The sequence below is a fragment of the Bufo bufo genome, chromosome 6, assembly GCF_905171765.1.
Source record: "Bufo bufo chromosome 6, aBufBuf1.1, whole genome shotgun sequence".
NCBI lineage: Eukaryota > Metazoa > Chordata > Amphibia > Anura > Bufonidae > Bufo > Bufo bufo.
The window spans coordinates 329260854-329283642 of NC_053394.1; the positions used below are offsets into that span (position 1 = coordinate 329260854).

At 45.6% G+C, this 22789-nt stretch overlaps 1 protein-coding gene across 3 annotated transcripts in view; it reads right to left on the reverse strand.

Annotated features, from left to right (window-relative positions):
* Window positions 1–163: 163 nt before the first annotated feature.
* CHD6 (chromodomain helicase DNA binding protein 6) overlaps window positions 164–22789 on the reverse strand; it is a 188699-nt gene continuing 166073 nt past the window's right edge. For 2 of the 3 annotated variants that reach the window (XM_040435018.1, XM_040435017.1), the window contains 8 exons: window positions 22107–22315; window positions 20543–21991; window positions 7661–7812; window positions 6481–6684; window positions 4326–4766; window positions 3470–3649; window positions 2891–3010; window positions 1498–2391 (listed from right to left, as the gene is read on the reverse strand). In XM_040435018.1, coding sequence (XP_040290952.1) covers window positions 1498–2391; window positions 2891–3010; window positions 3470–3649; window positions 4326–4766; window positions 6481–6684; window positions 7661–7812; window positions 20543–21991; window positions 22107–22315 — 3649 coding nt within the window. Of the gene's footprint in view, window positions 2392–2890; window positions 3011–3469; window positions 3650–4325; window positions 4767–6480; window positions 6685–7660; window positions 7813–20542; window positions 21992–22106; window positions 22316–22789 lie in introns of all 3 variants that reach the window. The other variant, XM_040435016.1, reaches the window with a different exon arrangement.

Consider the following 22789-nt stretch of genomic DNA (forward strand, 5'->3'; position numbering starts at 1 on the left):
TCCTCTCCCCTCCACCCAACCTAACCCAAAATTACAACCTATAAGAACTTAAGGTTGATCGTCAGCAAGGAACAGACAACTGGCATTGCGTGCATCTCTAGGAATAGAGAGATCAGTGATCTCATTTCAATCAGGAAAAAGAAGGGTATTTCCATGATTTTTATATAGAAGGCCTATCAGATCGGCATGGGTCTGAAACCCCAAACATCCACCTATAAGCCGTTGGGGCGTAGCGCTGGGGCTACAAGGCTCCGTTGACTGTGTAGTGGATGCAGCTGGTTATTGCACAGCTGCTCCCATTCACTTCAATAGAAGCAGCACTGAAGTATTCAGCTCCAACAGACAAAACTGTGTAGTTCCGATGCTGATCTTGAGCAAATCTGATATTTGATCTCATATCTATCCTGAGGCGTATTGAAGTCTGTATAACCCCTTTTAATCCAAATTTTTTATTTGTAATCAAATGTTAAATTAGTGTTGCTTGGTAAAAAAAAAAAATTGTTCCGAGAGTAAAAATAAAGTTTCATAAGTGGGGGAGGAGGGGTATGCAAAAACCAAACACAATTTCCTTATTGCTCAGATGTATGTGCCTGCAAAAAAAAAAAAAGGGGTATTCAATATTTTAAGGTCTATTTAAAGTTTTCAGAACTGCTCCTGGGGACAAATTGTACTATCAATGCCGACCAATCAAGATCTCCAATAAACAAACTGCATGGTAACCAACCATGATAACTGTCTGGTGTAAGTGGGGCTCTACCAAGTCTAAACCAGCTGTAAATGTGCCACCAAAGGCTACTTCATAAAAGGAGTCCATGGAACGTGAAGGTTTAATCACACAGATTACCCATTAATACCTCCCATTTGCATTCTCATTATATTGCAGGCATGAGTATAATTGTTGAAATTATAAAACTGACCCTTAAGTGCCCAGAAATTGGGGGGTGCTGCACTGTTAAACTGTACAGTAATGCCTGTGATACTTTTAATTCATTCCGATCTTTTCGTGATCGCAGAGCAACAACTGCACAGCCGGTAAACACGTACACACAAACAGAAAGACAAGGTTTAGAATTAAGCTTCCCATCAAAGTTGACTGCAGACAGCACCAGTTATATTGCTTTAGCCAAAAGCCTGTCTTTGGATGAAGGGATTGCTGCTTTAAGGCTTTGTGCTACACTGTGCCTTTAAATCAAGTCAAGAGCCTGATGTGTGCCAAGGGAAAAGGCAAGAAACAGATAAGTTGCTTTCATAATTCATCGATGGAATGGAAGTTAAAAAAAAACCAAAAAAAAACCTCTAATGAAATAGTATGAAATGTTTCTGCTTTCCCACAACATCTACATTTTGTGGCTTTGTCTACCATAAGAGCCAAGGTGTTAGAGACATAACACGGAGATAAAGGGGAGCGGTTTAGGTAGAATTTTACTGATGGACACTCCAGAGTGTAAGAAATATGAGAGAAAGAACTCACAAGTCACAATTTAAGGGGTTCAAGTTCTAATTAGCACTGTCTGGAGTTTCTCTTAAACCAGTATCGTCCTCGTCCTTCTCTGATGGTTGTGTTTCACTGGTATCTACACAGTTCTGGCCACTGGGAGACGGCTGCTCCTGCTCTGTGGACTCAGTCAAGGGCACAGACTCTGATTCTGAAGTCTGAGAGTCCCCCTTTACTTTCTTTCTCCTCCTCCTTTGTGGATCATGGCCCCCTGCCTCTGATAAACGGCTAGACTGCACCCCTGGTATGGCCATGCCAATGCCTGGCGACAGAAACATAGAAGGGTACAGTAGACTTGGAGACATGCCTGGGATAAGGAATGGGTTAAAAGCTACAGGGCTGCTTGTAGTCACTACAGGTTCTGCCTGCTCTTTGAAAGCGGCACCCACCATTTTCTCTAAAGTTGTGGAATCTTGTGTACTTTCTTGGCTGGTGTCTTTGTCCTCAGTGGCTTTCTCTGCATGAGTGGCACCACCTTTTATTGTGCTTCCTAAAGATGATGGCACAGAGGATGAGATGGGAGGGTTAATGATCCCCCCAACGCCAAACATCTGTGGCATGGTAGCCATACCCGGGAGCATCATGGGTAACATACTTAACGTGCTTTTCATGTCCTCGTTGGCAGATACTGTTGTAAATCCAGTAGGGAACCCCACCAGCCCCGTCAGTGGAATACTCTGCATATTTCTCATGTTTTGCAATCCCACTATATCCATTCCAGCGATTAGGCCGTTCATAAAAAGTGGATTCATGCCAGAAGATGATGTATCAGATCCCACCACTCCTGGGGACTTGATCAGTTCACTTCGCGGTCTTCTTCCTCTCCTCCTCGGCCCTACGTCATGTACAATAGCATCTGACAATACCCTGCTGAACTTTGTTTCGGGAAGAAATCCCTGTGGATAAAAAAAAGGATGAGAAAACAAGTACACATTTTATTTACTGCAGAAACAAATGTCTAGTCTGGGTTCTGAGGCTGATTAGAGGGAATACTGGTATTAAAACAGCTAAGATTCTGCTGGCGCTTATAATGGAATGTATTCTGGCAGATAAAGGTGAATCCTGTATGACCCCCATCAATTTTAATTGGGGTCCCACAGGATTCCGATATTTTTTGGGCAGCATGAATATGGCTGCACACTGACCTACTGCCATACAGGCTCCACTGAGTGCCATATGTGACATTCTCTCATTGAAGCCATGTTTCCGGAGAAGAAAAATAAAACTGCATATACGGAGTAATATATAGCACTATTTTTTATTTTTTTTTCTGAAGCCCCATATACCTCTATGGAAGTCGTATTATGGCTCAGTACCAAACATATGACTGTGGAACACTGGGCAGACAATACAGGACACAGTTTATATTATCAGATATTGTGGTAGTTATCATACCCTTCGCCCCGCGTCTTTGTTAACACCAGAGATCCTGTCTTCACCAGTGAGAATGCTAATGTCCGCTTTACTAGGCTCCTTGCACCGCGGGCGCCTCGGTTTGGGTTTATCTGAAAAACTCTAAGACATTGGGAGTTTCTCTATTAAATATGCAGTAAAAAAGAGTAATATTAGTTCTGGCAACTACTAAACATTCTACTTTCTTGTGCTGCCCCCCTGTTATTCTTCATGGAAATGTATGGGTAAACTGACAAATGGGTGTTAACATTCTGCTTGCCAACAGGGTATGTCCGCACCCAGTGTGACACTATCCAGTCAGGCTGGACACCATACCAGTAGAGACATATCTCTTAAAAACATATATAACATACACATAGTATCATGCTATAAGTATTTCATGTTGGGCAGTGTTCGGTACATATACATTAAAGGAATTTTCTGGATCCCCTTTACCAGCTTTGTGTTCACGGTTCTTCCTAAAACTGTTATAGAGCAGATAAGAAAAGCTGGTTGTCAAGTTTAGACATTAAAAAAAATAAAAGAGCAGAATGGCCCATGATGACAATGTTCTCTACTTACACCTGCGTATGTCGGTATGTCTATTGTGCAGTCTGACTGCTGGCGCAGCCACTCCAGGAGGCTTTTGTTAGGGATCACCTTCTCGGGTTGGGTCTTAGTGGCTGTAGCGGCAGAATGTGAAGGAGGAGTGACAGAGCCTTCAGTGTGCACTGAGCCAAGTTGAGTTTCCTCACGTAGCCCCTGTATGAAAAAAGGTACGCAACTGAATGTCTAGCGAACAGCATGCACCATTCAGTCTTGGAATTGTAACCTACATACATGATTTTTAATTTTTTTTAAACTGAGGTGCCTAGTCTAAGAGGCTTTAAAGGGGGTGGACAGTAGACAAAGCTGCAAACATCTGGTGTTGACTTCCGGTACTGGACCTATCGGCTGGGGTGTCAGGTGTTGGACCCCTGCTCATCAGATATTGATTGCTTATTGTGAGGGTAGGCCATCAAAAGTAAAATCCTAGACAATCGCTTTAAGAGGACCTGTCATGTCCTCACAGAAGTGCAATTGACTATAATTTTGCAGATCAGTGCCATCTCTTATGGTGCTATATACTTCTGAACTGTCAGGTGGGTGGTCTCCACTGCAGGTAACAATGGCTGAGGTGAACTTCCAATGACACTGGGCATTGGAGATCACCCACCTGACAATTCACTAGTATTAAAACTTATGGGGAAAATAAAATTAAGTGACAGGGTCAAAAAAGCAGGTTCAAAAGTGAGCAGTCTATTTCTGCTCTGCAAGGACATGGATCACTGGAAGTATACTTTAGGCACCAAGAATGTAGAATACCTCTAGCATCTACTGAGATCCTAGGTAATAAGTATATTATTCAGCTATCATCTCTCATTACTAACGCTCTTACCACAATTCCTGCGTGCATCCCTCTGTCTTTCAGAAACACCAGATCCATCCCCTCCACATTTTTCCTTCTTCCTCTTCTCCTTCGGAGGGAAGACTCCTCTCTCCTCATGCTGCCATTAACAATTTGTCCTGTGACAGGATGGATGAGTCCAGCCTGCAAGATTCCTGACAAGTCCATTCCCAAAGAACCCTGCAAGCCAGTCATGGCAGCCATCTTGGGCGTGCTGCTATTGATAGAATAGGTAGAGCTGCCGCCTGCAGCCTGCTCTCTACAAAGTTCCATGGCGGCCTCTCTCCATCCATTCAATGCTGCGCTGTTTCTCCCAAGCTGAGTATTGAGATGTTGCATCCCTCGGGTCTTCACATCTGCCCTCTCACTTTCAAACTCAAATAGCCTTCGAGGTTTTCGTTCGTCATTTGAAAATGCAGCAGTGAAGGTTTCCTACGAAGCAAACATACATAGGTGTGCATTTTACTTTTCAGTACACATCCATTGGCACACAGTTTTTAAAATGAACAATGTAAAACCGCATTACAAAACTGGACCTGTCTAGAATAGGAAATAGGTCTTTTTGATTGCTCTAGTTAGAACCTGTTAGGTGTTTCTGCCACACAGCAGTCTGGTACAACTTATAGGCCTCTTTCACACGGGCGTTCCGGTTTGCTCCGGATGCATCGCGTGTGCATTGCGGGAAAACCGCGTGAGTAGGCACGCAATTGCAGTCATTTTTAACTGCGATTGCGTTCCGATGTTCAGTTTTTTCCCGCGTGAGTGCAATGTGTTTTGCACGTGCGTGAGAAAAAACTGAATGTGGTACCCAGACCCGAACCCGGACTTTGGGGTTCTATTTATTTTATTATTTTCCCTTATAACATGGTTATAAAGGAAAATAATAGCATTCTTAATACAGAATGCATAGTACAATAGGGCTGGAGGGGTTAAAATCGTGCAGGTCCTGAAAGAAGAAAGAAGACTATGCTGGCAGCGCGAACAAGTGGATGAGGTGAGTTAATTCTTTTTTTTTTTTTTTTAACCCCTCCAGCCACATTTTAGTAAGCATTCTGTAATAAGAATGCTAGTATTTTCCTTTATAACCATGTTATAAGGGAAAATAATACAGTAAATTTACTTTTATCAATTTACTAACATCATCTCCTAGCAACCATGCGTGAAAATCGCACTTGCTTGCGGATGCTATGCGATTTTCACGCATCCCCATGGGGCATGTCTGCGTGAAAAACGCAGAATATAGAACATGCTGCGATTTTCACGCAAGTGATGCGTGAAAATCACCGCACATCTGAACAGCCTCATTGAAGTGAATGGGTCCGGATTCAGTGCGGGTGCAATGCATTCACCTTACGCATTGCACCCGCGCAGAATTCTCGCCCGTGTGAAAGGGGCCTTAGGCTTCTTTCACATGAGCGAGTTTTCTGCGCGGGTGCAATGTGTGGTGCAATGTGTGACGTTAACGCATGGCACCCGCACTGAATCCAGACCAATTCATTTCAATGGGTCTGTGTACATGAGCGTTTTTTCTTTTTCATGCATCAGTTCTGCATTGCGTGAAAAATGCAGCATGTTCTATATTCTGCAGTTTTCACGCAGCCCTGGCCCCATAGACGTGAATGGGTCTTCAGTGAAAAACGCATTGCATCCGCAAGCAGGTGTTCTTCGCTGATGGTTGCTAAGAGATGTTGTTTGTAAACCTTCAGTTTTTAATCACGCGCGTGAAAAACGCATCAAAACGCATAGCACCCATGCGGAAAAAACTGAACAATTGAACGCAGTCGCAGACAAAACTGACTGAACTTGCTTGCAAAATGGTGTGAGTTTCACTGAACGCATCTGGACCTAATACGTATTATTCATGTGAAAAAGGCCTTACACCTATAGTGCTTGCTCAGCTGTATCTAAAAATCCCACATACATTCTCCATCTGCATGCTGCAGCCGCCTCTCCAGGCAGGACAGGAGACTGTCAGGTGTGGGTCCCAAGGAGGGATCCTTATCTATTGGACATTCCTGGTGATATGACCTAAACGTCTGAATTTCAAAAACACAAATCGTACCATTAACACCTACTGGCACATGCTCTATTATATGTATGTATGTACCAGGTATAGCCACTACCAATTTTTCGCAACAAAGCTTACCTTCTGCGCATGCGACACAGGAGAGCCATTGCTATAGGTTGAATTTTGTGCTTCTGCAGTGCTGTAGCTGCTCCTTGGACACAAATTGCTATTTAACACTGAGGGTACCATGCACTGTGCTTCAAACTGTTGACTGGAGGATGGCCATTTCCCCTTCAGCACCGAATGGCAAATATTGTCTATCCGATTAATGATCACTCGATCCTACAGGAGAGGAAGGACATTAATCTGGGGTTAGATTCAACAGTGGGTTAAAAGATAGAACTTCACATTAAAAAATTGTTATGACAAAGAGCTATTGAAAAGGTTTTCTGAGGGCTTAATAATGATGACTCAGGATAGGTCATCAGAACCTGATTGGTGGGGATCCGACAGCCAGGAATGTGCCAAGCACAGTGCCATACATTATATAGCGGATGTGATTGGTACTGCGCTCAGACCCATTCACTTCTTTGGGGCTGAGCTGCGCTTCGGCAATGTGACAGATGAATGTGTCGTCACTGGCCTAGGAAAAGCTGGAGAAGGCTGCAGCCCTCACAGGAGAGCCACAGGAGAACTAATATTTAAACAAAAAAGTAAAAAATAAAAATAAAAAAAAGGCCACACTTTGAAATCTTCAAATCAAAAATAGAATTTCTTCACTTAATACAGACAGCAACGTTTCAGTCCCTCGATGGAACTGTTTTCTGAAACGTTGCTGTCTGCAGAGTGAACAGATTTTGGAGTGAGCCTTTTTTTCACGATTTTCATTTGAACTTCAGCAAGGGGAGGTTTGGTGTCCAAGCGTGCAGCAGTTTAAGACTGTCTGTGTAAGTGCACAGTTTTTTTTTTTTGTTTTTTTTTTACAATATTAGTAAATCTGCCCTGGTGTTACTAAGACTATGATCACACAGGTGTTCTGGTTTCTGTTTACAGAAGACATTATTCTGCGGTGGATATCCTGTATGAATACTCGACACAGCAAGGACAGACTCCACTGACTTATAATGAGGTCTGTTAGGGTTTCACAAATTTGCTGGCAAGAAAGGTGCTGCATTTCACACTATTCTTGTCATCGAAAGTGAAAGAAACCCCATCAGAGGCTCACAACCGCAATGTGACCACCACCTAAGGTCAAGTGGAAACATAGTAAACCTGAATTTTAACTAAGACCATGAAAATGGAGAATTGCTTTTAACACCTTAGGCCACTCGGAAAATGAGTACAAGGTTTTCTCCTGCAGCAGCTGAGCGATAGTTGGAGCTCTGCCATCTTGAAAATCCTGTGCTACTTCCTTATCGGTGGATAGTGTGCAACTCTTCACTTCCTCTTCTGGATACTTCTCAAGGAACTCTAGATAACAAAAGAACATGCAAATGAGGTCAACAAACAAACCAGCGATCACACATTCAAAGCTCTGTTCACACTGGCATCATGTTTACAGTTTTACAGGAGCCACAATGGACTCTGCTGGCCTAAGCTGCTGCCAGACTTCTGGGAGAACAAAATATTGGGCAAAAATATTCATTTCACCTGATTCTTCTCTCCCCCGACATCATTAGTTCAGACTTCGAACAACCTACCAGCAGATGTAGTTGGGAAATTGACAGTAAGTCAATTTAAACATGCCTGGGATAATGAGATTTTTGTATAACTTACCAGTAAAATCTCTTTCTCGCTCTTCATTGGGGGACACAGGAAATGTGGGTATAGCCATTTCCTCTAGGAGGCGTTGACACTAAATAAAGCTGTTAGCTCCTCCCCTGGCAGCTATACCCCCTCCAGCCTGGAGAGAGAGCTTCAGTTTGTGCACAAGCAGTAGGAGCAGCAAGCCAACAAAGAAAAAACATGGAACACCAACCATGCCAAAAGACCCAAATGGGGGTTCAAACCAGCAACTGCTACAACTGTGGTCGAACAACTATACTGGGTGAGTGCGGTGTCCCCCAATGAAGAGAGAAAAATAGATTTTACTGGTAAGTTTGACAAAAATCTAATTTTCTCGCCCATATTCATTGGGGGACACAGGAACCGTGGGACGTCCAAAGGGAGGGAAAAAACCACAGACCCATGGAAGCAAGCGTCTTTGCAGGCATCTAAGAAACTGCTGCCTGCAAGACCATGCAAGCCCAAGGCAGCGTCCGCCAATGCATAAGTATGCACCTGGTAAAATTTTGTGAATGTGTGTAAGGAGGACCATGTAGCCGCCTTACACAACTGTGCAGCCGAAGCGCGATTCCTCCGAGCCCAAGATGCGCCCACCGATCTGGTGGAGTAAGCCATGACACCTAAGGGCGGAACCCTGCCCCGGGCATCGTAAGCCTCCGCAATTGCAGCCCGAATCCAATATGCGATTGCCACCTTGGAGGCCGCCAATCCCTTGCGAGGACCCTCCGAAATGACAAAAAGGGAGTCTGTACGGCGGAAGGGACCGGAGGCTGCTCAATAGATCTTCAGAGCTCTGACAACGTCCAAATGGTTTAACTCCTTTTCCTTAGGGTGTGAAGGAGATGGACACTGTGAGGGAAGGACAATTTCCTTGTTAATATGGAAGTCAGTGACCACCTTCGGAAGAAAAGAAGGGACGGGACGGATAACCACTTTGTCCATATGAATAACCAGGAAGGGTTATCTGCAAGAGAGCGCCGCCAACTCGGACACCCGTCTGATGGAAGTGATAGCGACAAGAAAAACTACCTTCCAGGACAGGAGTCGGAGAGAAATCTCCCGCAAGGGCTCAAAGGGGGAAGCCTGGAGTACTGAGAGAACTAAATTTAGATCCCAAGGCGGTAAAAGGAGGACGGTACGGAGGAACTGTATGTGCCACTCCCTAAAGAGGGGCCAGAGGGCGCTGGAAAAGGATAGAAAGCGCCGACACCTGACCCTTCAAAGAACTAAGGGCCAGACCAAGGTTCAACCCTGATTGAAGGAAGGACAGGACCGTGGGGAGAGAAAAACGAAGTGGTGGAATATTTCGGCTTTCACAGAAAGCCAGGAAGGACCTCCAGGTCCTGTAATAGATCCTGGATGACACAGGCTTCCTGGCCTGAATCATAGTGCGGATGACATCCGCCGAAAACCCTCTGCGCGTTAGAATGGCGGTTTCAATTGCCACGCCGTCAAACGAAGAGACCTTAAATGCTGATGGAAGACCAGTCCCTGCGAAAGAAGGTAGTCTCTGAGAGGTAGTGACCAAGGGACGTCTCCTAGAAGGAGAAAGAGGTCAGCGTACCATGCGCAACGGGGCCAATCCGGGGCGACGAGGATCGTCGGAATGCCCTCCATCCTGATTTTCCATAGAACCCTGGGTAGGAGGGGTTAAACACGTAAAGGAGGAAAAACCCCTGCCAAGGGGAGATCAGGGCGTGCACGCCCTGGCTCGGGAGAGGAAGGTGGGAATTTTCCGACTGAGCCTTGAGGCCATCAAGTCCACGTCGGGGCGACCCCAACATAGACAGATCGCCTTGAATACTTCCGGGTGGAAGGACCACTTGCCCTGATCTATTGTTGTCCTGCTGAGAAAATCCGCAGTCCAGTTCTCCACACCCAGGATGTAGATTGCTGGAACATGGGACTCCACCCACCGCAAGATCTTGGCAGATTCCTGCATCACCTCAAGGCTGCGTGTTCCCCCCTGGTGGTTGATGTACGCCACCGTCGTGGCGTTGTCCGACTTGACTCTGATGGGGCGACCCTTCAGGAGGTGGGTCCAGTGCTGGAGGGATAGAAGAATCGCCCTGAGCTCCAGGACATTGATTGGGAGCTTGGCCTCCGACCGAGACCATGTGCCTTGGACTGTCCTGGGAGGGAACATTCATCCCCAACCCAGCAGACTGGCGTCGCTGGTAACAACCGTCCAGGATATCGGAAGGAAAGACCTTCCCAGAACTGGAACCGACAGCCACCAACAAAGGGACGACCTCACCTGGGGAGAGAGGCGGATGGGATAGTCCAGGCTCTCGGACGATTTGTCCCAGGAGGACAGGATCGCTCTCTGGAACGTGCGAGAGTGGAACTGGGCAAAGGGAATCGCCTTGAAACAGGCGACCATCTTCCCTAACTTCCTCATGCACAGGCGAATGGACGGAAGCCTGCAATCGAGAAGAACCCTCACCGAACGGTGCAAGGCCAGTCGCTTGTCTGGAGGAAGGCGAACCTGTGCCGCTTCCGTGTCCAGAAGCATACCCAGAAAGAACAATTGTCTGGAGGGAGTCAGAGATGACTTCTGCAGATTGACCAGCCACCCGAAACGTGCAAGGGCTTCCAGTGTGATCCATACGCTGCTCGACGCCTGAGCGAAAGAGGGAGCCTTGATGAGGATGTCGTCCAGATAAGGCATAAGGAAGATGCCTCTGGAACGGAGCAGGGCGAGAAGAGGGGCCAGAATTTTTGTGAAGACCCGAGGCGCAGTTGCCAGTCCGAACGGGAGGGCGACAAACTGGTAATTTTAGTCTCCTATCGCAAATCTCAGGAAGCGCTGGTGACGTGGAGGTATGTGTCCTGGATATCTATGGCTGAAAGGAATTCCCCCTGCTCCAGAGAAGCAATTACGGAACGAAGGGATTCCATCCGAAACCGCTGGAGACCAGCAGTTTGAGGTCCAGGATTGGGCGCACAGAGCCCTCCTTTTTGGGGACCACAAAAAGGTTCGAATAGAGCCCATTGAACCTCTTTGCTGGGGGAACAGGAGAGATTACTCCCCGGTCCAGGAGGGACTGAATGGCCTGGGAGAAGGCGGCCACCCGCTCGGGGTCCCGTGGAAGACAGGATTGAAAAAAACCTGTCTGGGGGAAGAGACAGGAACTCAATCACGTATCCCGAGGATACAATCTCGAGTGCCCAAGCGTCGGAGACGTGGGCCCGCCAGACGTCCTGGAAGAGGAGGAGACGGCCCCCCACCCTGTTGGGCGGGGGCGCACCTTCAGGCTGAGGACTGCTTAGCCGCAGAAGGTCAAGCGGACTGAAGCCTGGGACGCCAGGAGGGCTGTGCCCGAAAGGACATTTTTTTGTCGATCTTGGGAACTAGCAAATCGACGAAAGGGCCTACCATGTGAGGAACCTGACCTAATGTGAGAGGCCCACTTGGCTCTAGGCTGTGGGAGATGGGTGCTCTTGCCTCCCGTGGCCTCAGAAATAATTTTGTCCAGCCGAGAACCAAAGAGACGGGCGCCGGCTAAGGGAAGTCCAACTAAAGAACGCTTGGAAGTCGCGTCCGCTGCCCACACCTTCAGCCAAAGCTTGAGGCGAAAGGTGACTGCAAGCGCCGAAGAGCGCGCAATGAGGGCGCCAGCGTCCAAAGACGCCTCGCAGAGGAACTTCCCCGCCTGGGGGATCAGCCGCGCCAAGGATCGGAGATCCTGAGCAGGGACCTCGGATACAAAGTCCTGGGCCAGCTGTCTGCCCCACTCAGATCGCATTGCCACCCACGCGGAGGCGAACACGGGCCTAAGGGCTGACCCTGTAGCTGCAAAGAGGGACTTCGTCAAGGATTCCATCCGACGATCTTCAGCAGACTGAAGGGAGGATCCATCGGCTAGAGGAACAGCCGTATTTTTGGCGAGCCGTGCCACTAGTGGGTCGACCTTAGGAGGGGATGCCCACGTGGACACACAATCCGCTGAAAAAGGATATAGGACATCCAGCTTTTTTGGGGTGGAAGAACTTTTGTCTGGATGATCCCAAGCCTTGGAAACCACCGCCGAAAAATCATTATGGGGAGGAAACACCTTCGAGGCCTGTTTTGGATGGAAAAAGGATACCCCCTCTTGGTCGGTGGGGTGGGGTGGGGGAGAGATCATCCTGCACCCAGAAGGTGTCGCAGATGGCAGCAATGAGGCTATCCACAGTGCAGGCCAACTTGGAAGGCTGCTCCGTATCCATGTCCAAATCAGAATTCTCAACCTCTCCTTCGGACAGCACGTCCCCAGGAGAAGAAAAACCTGAGTGAGACCGTACACGGGGTGGAGAGGGAGATGCGTCACAGGAAGAAACGTGTTCCACTCTGGGATGCTTTTGTGAATGCCTTGCGCTGACGGAATCACCAGAGGGAAGTGACCTAGGGGGGTCACCTGAGAAAGAAGCTCTGGAGGGTGCATCTGAGGGAGGTGCAGCCTGCGCTGGGTGGCGGATTCTCAACCAAGCGACCCGCTATAGATAGGGTGGATTGGGAGATTTTAGCAAGGTTTTTCACCGCCTGAGAGAGAGTTCTGGCCCAATTGGGTAACTCAGATGCCAGAGGGGAAGGAGGCAGTACGGGCTGAAGGGGGGCCCCTGCCTGGGCGTCTGACAAGCAGTGCAGACAGAACCTGGTTGCCCACAAGGGAATTTTGCCTGACACATAGAGCAGGCATAATGGATAGCTATTGGCAGCCGAGGAAGAGCACCAGAGGGATCAGACATGATGGTACCCAGGAAGTGAGGCTGGAGAGGATACAGTGACCTGAGGAGAGGAGCAACAGTTCCTACCAGGGCCAGGAGCAGACGCCGTCCGTAGAGGATGTCCCAGAGAAGAGCTGCCTGAGTGCTGTGGCAGGAAGAGAAGGCCCCACCCCCCCCCTGTGGCAGGAAGAGAAGGCCCCAGGTCCTGCATCTCCTGCTCAGTGCTGCGGAGGTGCGCACGCCGCCCAGTAACCCTCGCAGTGCCAGACAACAGTAACTCCCGCAGCGCCTGGAACAGGCTGCCGCCCGTTCTGAAGCGGGGGATGATAGAAAGCTGCCGCCTCTCCCTAAGCCTGTGCCGCTTCCGTCCCGATCAGAGTCGAGATAGGCCCTGCCCCCTCCCAACCTGATGTGCTCCTCTGTTCCCGAAGCGCCGAAGAGCGCGCCAGTAATAATAAATCACCCCTGCTGGTCCCCTTGTGTGGGAGGAGGCAGCGTGGCGGACCAACTGTTTCCCACCTGAAAAAGAAAGGAAAAAAAAGGTCTTGCCTCCTATTGACACTAGAAAAAACCAAAGCTCTCTATCCAGGCTGGAGGGAGTATAGCTGCCAGGGGAGGACCTAACAGCTTTATCTAGTGTCAACGCCTCCTAGAGGACATAGCTATACCCACGGTTCCTGTGTCACCCAATGAATATGGGTGAGAAAAACACGTCTATCCTAAGATAACTAATAATAAAAGGGCAGACTAGATGGACCATGTGGTCTTTTTCTGCTGTCAATCTTCAGTGTTTCTACCGGGAAGGAGTCGGGAGTTCCCCATACATATTGGACTGTTGGCCAAACCCGCCATTCTTGGTGGGTTCGGCCAACAATGCACTAATGTGTATGGGAGCCCATACACCATTCTTTCTGCCAAAGAGCAACAGAAACCTGATGGAGAAGAACTGAAGCATGAACAGTCTTATATTGTTAGTGAAGAGTTTAACCACCTCCGGACCGTTGTACGCACAGACGCGTCCTGGAGGTGGTTGATTGATTCCGAGTGGACGCGCCGGCGCGTCCTCTCGCGATGGCCGAGATTTCCTGTGAACGCGCGCACACAGGCGCGCGCGCTCACAGGAACGGAAGGTAAGAAAGTGGATCTCCAGCCTGCCAGCGGCGATCGTTCGCTGGCAGGCTGGAGATGTGATTTTTTTAACCCCTAACAGGTATATTAGACGCTGTTTTGATAACAGCGTCTAATATACCTGCTACCTGGTCCTCTGGTGGTCCCCTTTGTTTGGATCGACCACCAGAGGACACAGGTAGCTCTGTAATATGTTGCACCAAGCACCACACTACACTACACCCCCCCCCCCGTCACTTATTAACCCCTTATTCACCCTTGATCACCCCTGATCACCCCATATAGACTCCCTGATCACCCCCCTGTCATTGATTACCCCCCTGTCATTGATCACACCCCTGTAAAGCTCCATTCAGACGTCCGCATGATTTTTACGGATCCACTGATAGATGGATCGGATCCGCAAAACGCACACGGACGTCTGAATGGAGCCTTACAGGGGCATGATCAATGACTGTGGTGATCACCCCATATAGACTCCCTGATCACCCCCCTGTCATTGATTACCCCCCTGTCATTGATCACCCCCCTGTAAAGCTCCATTCAGATGTCCGCATGATTTTTACGGATCCACTGATAGATGGATCGGATCCGCAAAACGCACACGGACGTCTGAATGGAGCCTTACAGGGGCGTGATCAATGACTGGTGATCACCCCATATAGACTCTCTGATCACCCCCCTGTCATTGATCACTCCCCCTGTCATTGATCACTCCCCCTGTCATTGATCACTCCCCCTGTCATTGATCACCCCCCTGTCAGGCTCCATTCAGACATTTTTTGGGCCCAAGTTAGCGGAAATTATTTTTTTTTCTTACAAAGTCTCATATTCCACTAACTTGCGTCAAAAAATTAAATCTCACATGAACTCACCATACCCCTCACGGAATCCAAATGCGTAAAAATTTTTAGACATTTATATTCCAGACTTCTTCTCACGCTTTAGGGCCCCTAGAATGCCAGGGCAGTATAAATACCCCACATATGACCCCATTTCGGAAAGAAGACACCCCCAGGTATTCCGTGAGGGGCATATTGAGTCCATGAAAGATTGAAATTTTTGTCCCAAGTTAGCGGAAAGGGAGACTTTGTGAGAAAAAAATTAATAAAATCAATTTCCGCTAACTTGTGCCAAAAAAAAAAATTTCTATGAACTCGCCATGCCCCTCATTGAATACCTTGGGGTGTCTTCTTTCCAAAATGGGGTCACATGTGGGGTATTTATACTGCCCTGGCATTCTAGGGGCCCTAAAGCGTGAAAAGAAGTCTGGGATCCAAATGTCTAAAAATGCCCTCATAAAAGGAATGTGGGCCCCTTTGCGCATTTAGGCTGCAAAAAAGTGTCACACATCTGGTATCGCCGTACTCAGGAGAAGTTGGGGAATGTGTTTTGGGGTGTCATTTTACATATACCCATGCTGGGTGAGAGAAATATCTTGGCAAAAGACAACTTTTCCCATTTTTTTATACAAAGTTGGCATTTGACCAAGATATTTATCTCACCCAGCATGGGTATATGTAAAATGACACCCCAAAACACATTCCCCAACTTCTTCCGAGTACGGAGATACCAGATGTGTGACACTTTCTTGCAGCCTAGGTGGGCAAAGGGGCCCACATTCCAAAGAGCACCTTTCGGATTTCACAGGTCATTTACCTACTTACCACACATTAGGGCCCCTGGAAAATGCCAGGGCAGTATAACTACCCCACAAGTGACCCCATTTTGGAAAGAAGACACCCCAAGGTATTCCGTGAGGGGCATGGCGAGTTCCTAGAATTTTTTATTTTTTGTCACAAGTTAGTGGAAAATGATGATTTTTTATTTTATTTATTTTTTTCTTACAAAGTCTCATATTCCACTAACTTGTGACAAAAAATAAAAACTTCCATGAACTCACTATGCCCATCAGCGAATACCTTGGGGTGTCTTCTTTCCAAAATGGGGTCACTTGTGGGGTAGTTATACTGCCCTGGCATTCTAGGGGCCCAAATGTGTGGTAAGGAGTTTGAAATCAAATTCTGTAAAAAATGACCAGTGAAATCCGAAAGGTGCTCTTTGGAATATGGGCCCCTTTGCCCACCTAGGCTGCAAAAAAGTGTCACACATCTGGTATCTCTGTATTCAGGAGAAGTTGAGGAATGTGTTTTGGGGTGTCATTTTACATATACCCATGCTGGGTGAGAGAAATATCTTGGCAAAAGACAACTTTTCCCATTTTTTTTATACAAAGTTGGCATTTGACCAAGATATTTATCTCACCCAGCATGGGTATATGTAAAAAGACACCCCAAAACACATTCCTCAACTTCTCCTGAATACAGAGATACCAGATGTGTGACACTTTTTTGCAGCCTAGGTGGGCAAAGGGGCCCATATTCCAAAGAGCACCTTTCGGATTTCACTGGTCATTTTTTACAGAATTTGATTTCAAACTCCTTACCACACATTTGGGCCCCTAGAATGCCAGGGCAGTATAACTACCCCACAAGTGACCCCATTTTGGAAAGAAGAGACCCCAAGGTATTTCGTGATGGGCATAGTGAGTTCATAGAACTTTTTATTTTTTGTCACAAGTTAGTGGAATATGAGACTTTGTAAGAAAAAAAAAAAAAAAAATCATCATTTTCCGCTAACTTGTGACAAAAAATAAAAAGTTCTATGAACTCACTATGCCCATCAGCGAATACCTTAGGGCGTGTACTTTCCGAAATGGGGTCATTTGTGGGGTGTTTGTACTGTCTGGGCATTGTAGAACCTCAGGAAACATGACAGGTGCTCAGAAAGTCAGAGCTGCTTCAAAAAGCGGAAATTCACATTTTTGTACCATAGTTTGTAAACGCTATAACTTTTACCCAAACCATTTTTTTTTTACCCAAACATTTTTTTTTTATCAAAGACATGTAGAACAATAAATTTAGAGCAAAATTTATATATGGATCTCGTTTTTTTTTTGCAAAATTTTACAACTGAAAGTGAAAAATGTCATTTTTTTGCAAATAAATCGTTAAATTTCGATTAATAACAAAAAAAGTAAAAATGTCAGCAGCAATGAAATACCACCAAATGAAAGCTCTATTAGTGAGAAGAAAAGGAGGTAAAATTCATTTGGGTGGTAAGTTGCATGACCGATCAATAAACGGTGAAAGTAGTGTAGTGCAGAAGTGTAAAAAGTGGCCTGGTCTTTCAGGGTGTTTAAGCACTGGGGGCTGAGGTGGTTAATCACTTTACTTAAAGGGACACTGTCACCTGGATTTCACTTACTGAGTTATTAACATCACCACATCAGTCTCCACGATATATATTAAAATATACTATTATTACTGCCCTGTGTCTTGAAATTTGTCTATAAAATCGCTTTTATTAATATGCTAATTACCTCAATAAGCGGCACCCATTATCTTGGAGCCCAGCACCACCCCACTGTAAATTTATTCACTGCTCATTGTCGACGTAATGTGTTTGTTGCACCCGAAATCTCGTGCATTTCCGGGTCGAGCGAAGCTGGCGCATGCGCACTTCGGTCTGGGAGGCTGATGCCAGGACACTGCGTGGGGGCTGACATGAGTATCCACAGCGCATGCACAAGACTTCGGGCGCAACAAAAACATTACGTCGGCGATGAGCAGTTAATAAATTAGCAGTGGGGAGGTGCTGAGCTCCAAGATAATGGGCGCGCCTGGGCTCCAACAGCCGGAGGGACAGCCCCTCGGGCTCCTTATTGAGGTACCGTAATTAGCATATTAATAAAAGCGATTTTATAGACAAATTAGAATACACAGGGCAGTAATACTAGTATATTTTAATGTAAATCGTGGAGACTAATGTGGTGATGTTAAAAGATCAGTAAGTGAAATCAAGGTGACAGTGTCCCTTTAAGATGTATAAAAAGGAAACATAAGATTATAAATATATAAAGTAAACACTCAGGAGGACCAAGAAGAGAGATATGAAATAGTGATTTCCTAAATTCATAGGTAAGTGACATGTTGCCATATTTATGATGCAAGACTTTACTTGGGTCTAGCAAATTAAGCTCTCTGACCTGTGGGTTCAGACTTCCATATCCACGTTCTGCCATAATGTGTGGAATCTTCTGACAGGTCAAAGGAAAAGAGAAGAAGAGAGAAAATTCCCAGGCCAGGGGCTCAGTGGAAACACTTGCTCAGGCATGAACACACACCAATGTAGTGCATGCAGAATGATGGAACACACTGACAACACAAGGTAAGGGGTTCACATCTGCAGTTCCGTTCTTCTGCTTTATCATAGAAACAGAAAAATGGAAAGGACGGTAGTGAAATATCCATTACATGGTGGACACTGTTGCCCGATGAATCCTATGGATTAGCGTCACTGTTCCGGGAAACATAGGGCAGCATGTTGGACTATTGTTCCTGGTATTTTTGAAGAAGCCTCCAATGCAGATATTAACACAGCCTTAGTGAAGAGCCTCAGTGACCACTGTACAAAAACTGTTAAAAAAATAGGTGCGCATGCAGTGAAAAAAGTTGAACACACAAGTACAGTGCTCCGCCAGGATAAGACATGATAAGACACTATTACTTACCTCTGAAGTGAAACAAACCAAAGTCAAAAACTGAAAAAGCAAATAGTATAGCAATTTCCTCTCTCCCGAATCTAATCAAGATGTAACTCAGGGCCAGATATCTAACCAACTGTCTGGGAGACAACCGCACTTTCAACGTGCCACTCATTTAAATCTCTTGAATGATGACATTGTCAATCGTGACACTGCTACAGCCACCTCATGGGCAGGAGCACCGCCCAGCATAATAAAACACGCCCTGTTGCTGGAAGGTGACAGGCACATTTCCATGAAGAGTTATAGGTGTCACTTAGTATAGAGGATTGATGAAGCATACAAATATATTCCAACAAAATCATAATCAAACAGTGCTTGTGCAAGCAAATGCATTTTTCACATAGTTTCTTAATACTGCACATATTTGTAAGAGAGGGCAGGATTCCCAGAAAAAAAGTTCTGAGTATCTGTTTTACAGTAGGTGACATTACATAATAACTTGAGGCTTAACACTATATGTATTCTTATCAGTTTCCCCTCTGCAGGCTCCATCTCTAATGGTATAATTCCATGGGCTAGTGAGAGAATGCTAGCTGCTATAATGTCTCCTATACACAGCACACACAGAGAACAGGAGATCCTGCTCCCCTAACGCTACTTCTCACATACACAGTGGCAACAGCAGCATGGATGATATTATACCGCTGCAATGTACAGTGTAGCTGTAAATTCAGCACTGGGAACTAAACATCTCTCAAAACAGATTTTAGCTATGAATTGAAGGTGAATGATCAGTTCAGGAGGGCAAGGGTGATGAAAGTGGCTCAGAAGTGGAGAAAGAGGCACTGTTTTCTAACAAGATATTTTACAACATTTTTTCACTTTCACTTGTACTGTGCAAAGTTTGTTGGAAAAATAATTGACTATCACCAAGCCTAGAGCTTGATGATCATCTAACAGTAATGCAATAGGGCAGGGATGGCCAACCTGAGGCTCTCCAGCTGTTGCAAAACTACAACTCCCATCATGCCCGGACAGTCTACAGCTATCAGCCTACAGCAGGGCATGGTGGGAGTTGTAGTTTTACAACAGCTGGAGAGCCGCAGGTTGGCCATGCCTGCAATAGGGCTTCAACACCATGAAACACTGGAGCCATATCAATGCTTCATGGTATCAGAGGACAAGAAAAAACTATTACTACTGCTATAACACCTCCCCATGATACAGCAGAATTGCTGCTATTACTATGAACTATTATTATGTAGTCCTAACCCAAAGGAGACTAGCAATACTATAATATTATGCCTAAAAGTAGTTGTGCAAGAATGAGGTTTTTTTCCTTCCTAGTGCTACTTCTCCTGCTGGCCTGTGATGATCCGTGTCATGTCAAATGGTCAAATGACACAAGGGGAGCCTGACACCGTTGCAGCCTATGATTGGCTATGGGGATGTACAACCAGATGATGACTGCGGAGCCCAGCAGAGGACCAAAAGCCTGCAGTAGAAGGAGCATAGAGCCGACACCGGGATGCAGGTAAGTCATCTTCCCTTTGCAGGTCCGGCAGAATAGGGGGAGGTTTGGCATTAATTTACACCATGTAAGTTATAGCTCAAGACTATGGCAGCCTGAGCGTCTTATGCATGGAGTGTTAGAGATGTGCCTAATTTATTAAGAGGCATCTGCCTCTTAATAAATTAGGTGCATCTCATTCCACCACATAGGGGATCAATGGTGTATAGGAATGCCAGTCTTGATAAATTTCCCCCACTGTCTGTGTTCTGTACACTGCACAAAGATAAGAATCACATAATGCTAAATAAAGGCAACAGTATCCAGGTATAATATAAAAAATATGAGCTGAAATAAAAATGAATTTGTATATGGAAGGAAGAAAACGGACCTGACTTTACCATACCATACAAAATCTATGATTTTACATGCAACAACAAAGTGCATGCATGTCGGTATATACAGAGTATAAAATGCAAGATAAAGAAAGTAAGAGAACAGAGTCATACAGAACTTACTCTTACAACCACATTCCTCCTCAATATTCTCCTTCTTAATTTCACAGACCTCCAATTTCACATTTCCATCAGAAAGAGATTTGGAGCAGTCTAATGGTTCTTCCTCAGAGTCTTTGACTTTCAGATCCTCAGCATTTTGCTTTAAGAGGCCAGAAAGCATTTCTCCAGTCTTGTGTTTAGACTCCATGGAGTCTTTATCATCTAGGACTTGAGCAGAGCAACTTAACTCAGGCTTTAAGACATCATTTTGTAATCTCAAATCTTTCACCTTGTGCTCATCAACACATTCTTCTAATGGAAGTTCCTTCATGTCGTCTAACTCCTTCTGCCATTTTACAATTGGGTCATCCTTAATTTCTTGGAGTTCAGCCCCCCACTCCTCTTTTTCCTCCACTGGAAGATTGCATATTGGGCTTTGAGGGCTCTCCCCAATGATATCACAGCTTTTTTCTTCAGTGCTCAGACCCGAAGGTTCTTCATAAGATTTATCTAGAAATTCAAGTTCTAGACCTAAGGATTGCTCAGCAGTTTGATCAAGAAAATGATTATCATTTAAAGTCTTCAAGTCTTTTTCTCCAATGTTTTGGGTATGTGGTTGCTCTTCATCCTCTGTAGCTAAACTAAGATGACTATCATTGCTGTTAAATGGTTTGCCTAACCTATCTTGTCCTTCTAAAGGATCACATTCCTGACCATTGCTTCCTAAAAAGCAGTCTCTAGATACCGGCTCCTCTTCTTGAGTTAAATTTCCTTCTTTGGTTTTACTCAGCGAGTAGTCGGTTGGTTCACTTTTTTCCATGCCCAAGAAGCTTGAAGTGATAGAGGTTTGTTCACAGGTGCTTGCTTGCAGAAGTGAGCTGTTACATGTTTTCTCATCATACATCATGCACATGAGTGAATCGGGTAGAGAACACTCATCTTGGCTGTTGGACATGATCTCGCCCCCTTGGGAAATTAGATTTTCACATGAAGGATCCTGAGGGCTACACATTCGAGTTTCAATTGGCTCATCCACAGCTTCAGACTTAATTTCAGTCTTGGCGTCTGTCTTTTCAGACTCGTTTGTCCTTTCTAGGTGACCAGCAGAAGGTTCATATACTTTGGAAGCCATTTGGTAATGGCAACACATGTTCTCATCACCATTTCTCTTATGCTGAGAATAATTTCTGTACGCATCCAAGAAGGAAAGCTGAGGATCATTCATGATATAGTAATCTGTACGGCTTAGTCCATGTTTGGCTGTACCAATTAAAAGGTCTCTATCGTGCTTGCCACATTCCCACCATACAGGAAGATACAGACTAGGCCTACACAGCTTAAGACGTTCATTAAGCTGTGGATGCCTCAATACTTGCTCTCGGACCTTTCTCAGAAGTTCTATACGATACAAGGTTCTTGCTGCACGTTCTTCTGTTATTGGGTCCAGAAAGAGAGAGGGATCAGCTGAACCTGGGCATAAGAAAAAATAATAATAACACAAGGTCAGGACAGTGGATTTCTATTCATGAAACTTGTCTGGACACCAGAAAAATTCTTTCGAACAAAAAGGACAAGTAGATCTTACCATCATCCTTTCTGAGTGGGAGGCGACAGACATTTCTGCACATGGCTACAAAGCTATGGAAATATTTTTCTAGGCTCTCATCTGTCTTCTTATCAAGACGGGACAATGCTCTAAACTGCGACCAATTGAAGCACTTCTTGTCTGGATCATATATGACTCCAAAGGAGGACACTGTCCGATAGAAGTCAGCTTGTTCTCTTCTGGTCCACCTTTGAAGTAAAAAGCTTGTAATGTTTCACTAATCCATTAGACAGCTTTACTTAAAAAGTGTACCTATCATTTTATCAAACTTGCAAGAGACATTAAAATAGTTTTGATGATGTGTTGAGACCCCTACTGATCGCTAAAACAAGGGGGAAACAAACTCTAAGCATTGTGCCCATTGTTTCTGTTTGGCTCTCCTCAGAACAGAGTGGGTGATGCATGGCTTCATTCATATGGACTTTCTAGGAATCCAAACACCACTCAACTTTGATAGCTGCACAGATACAAAGGAGTACACAGCTCCCCTCATTTTAGCAATCTGTGAAAGTCTCAGTTTATGGAGCTTCTATACGTGTTAAAACGGACCTCTGTTATTTCTTCTGGAAATAAATTAATAAATTGACAACTGGACTGCACCATTCTCCTTGTCATTAGAATGTGTGCCAACACATTCTACAGAGAATGAACAGTATCAGATT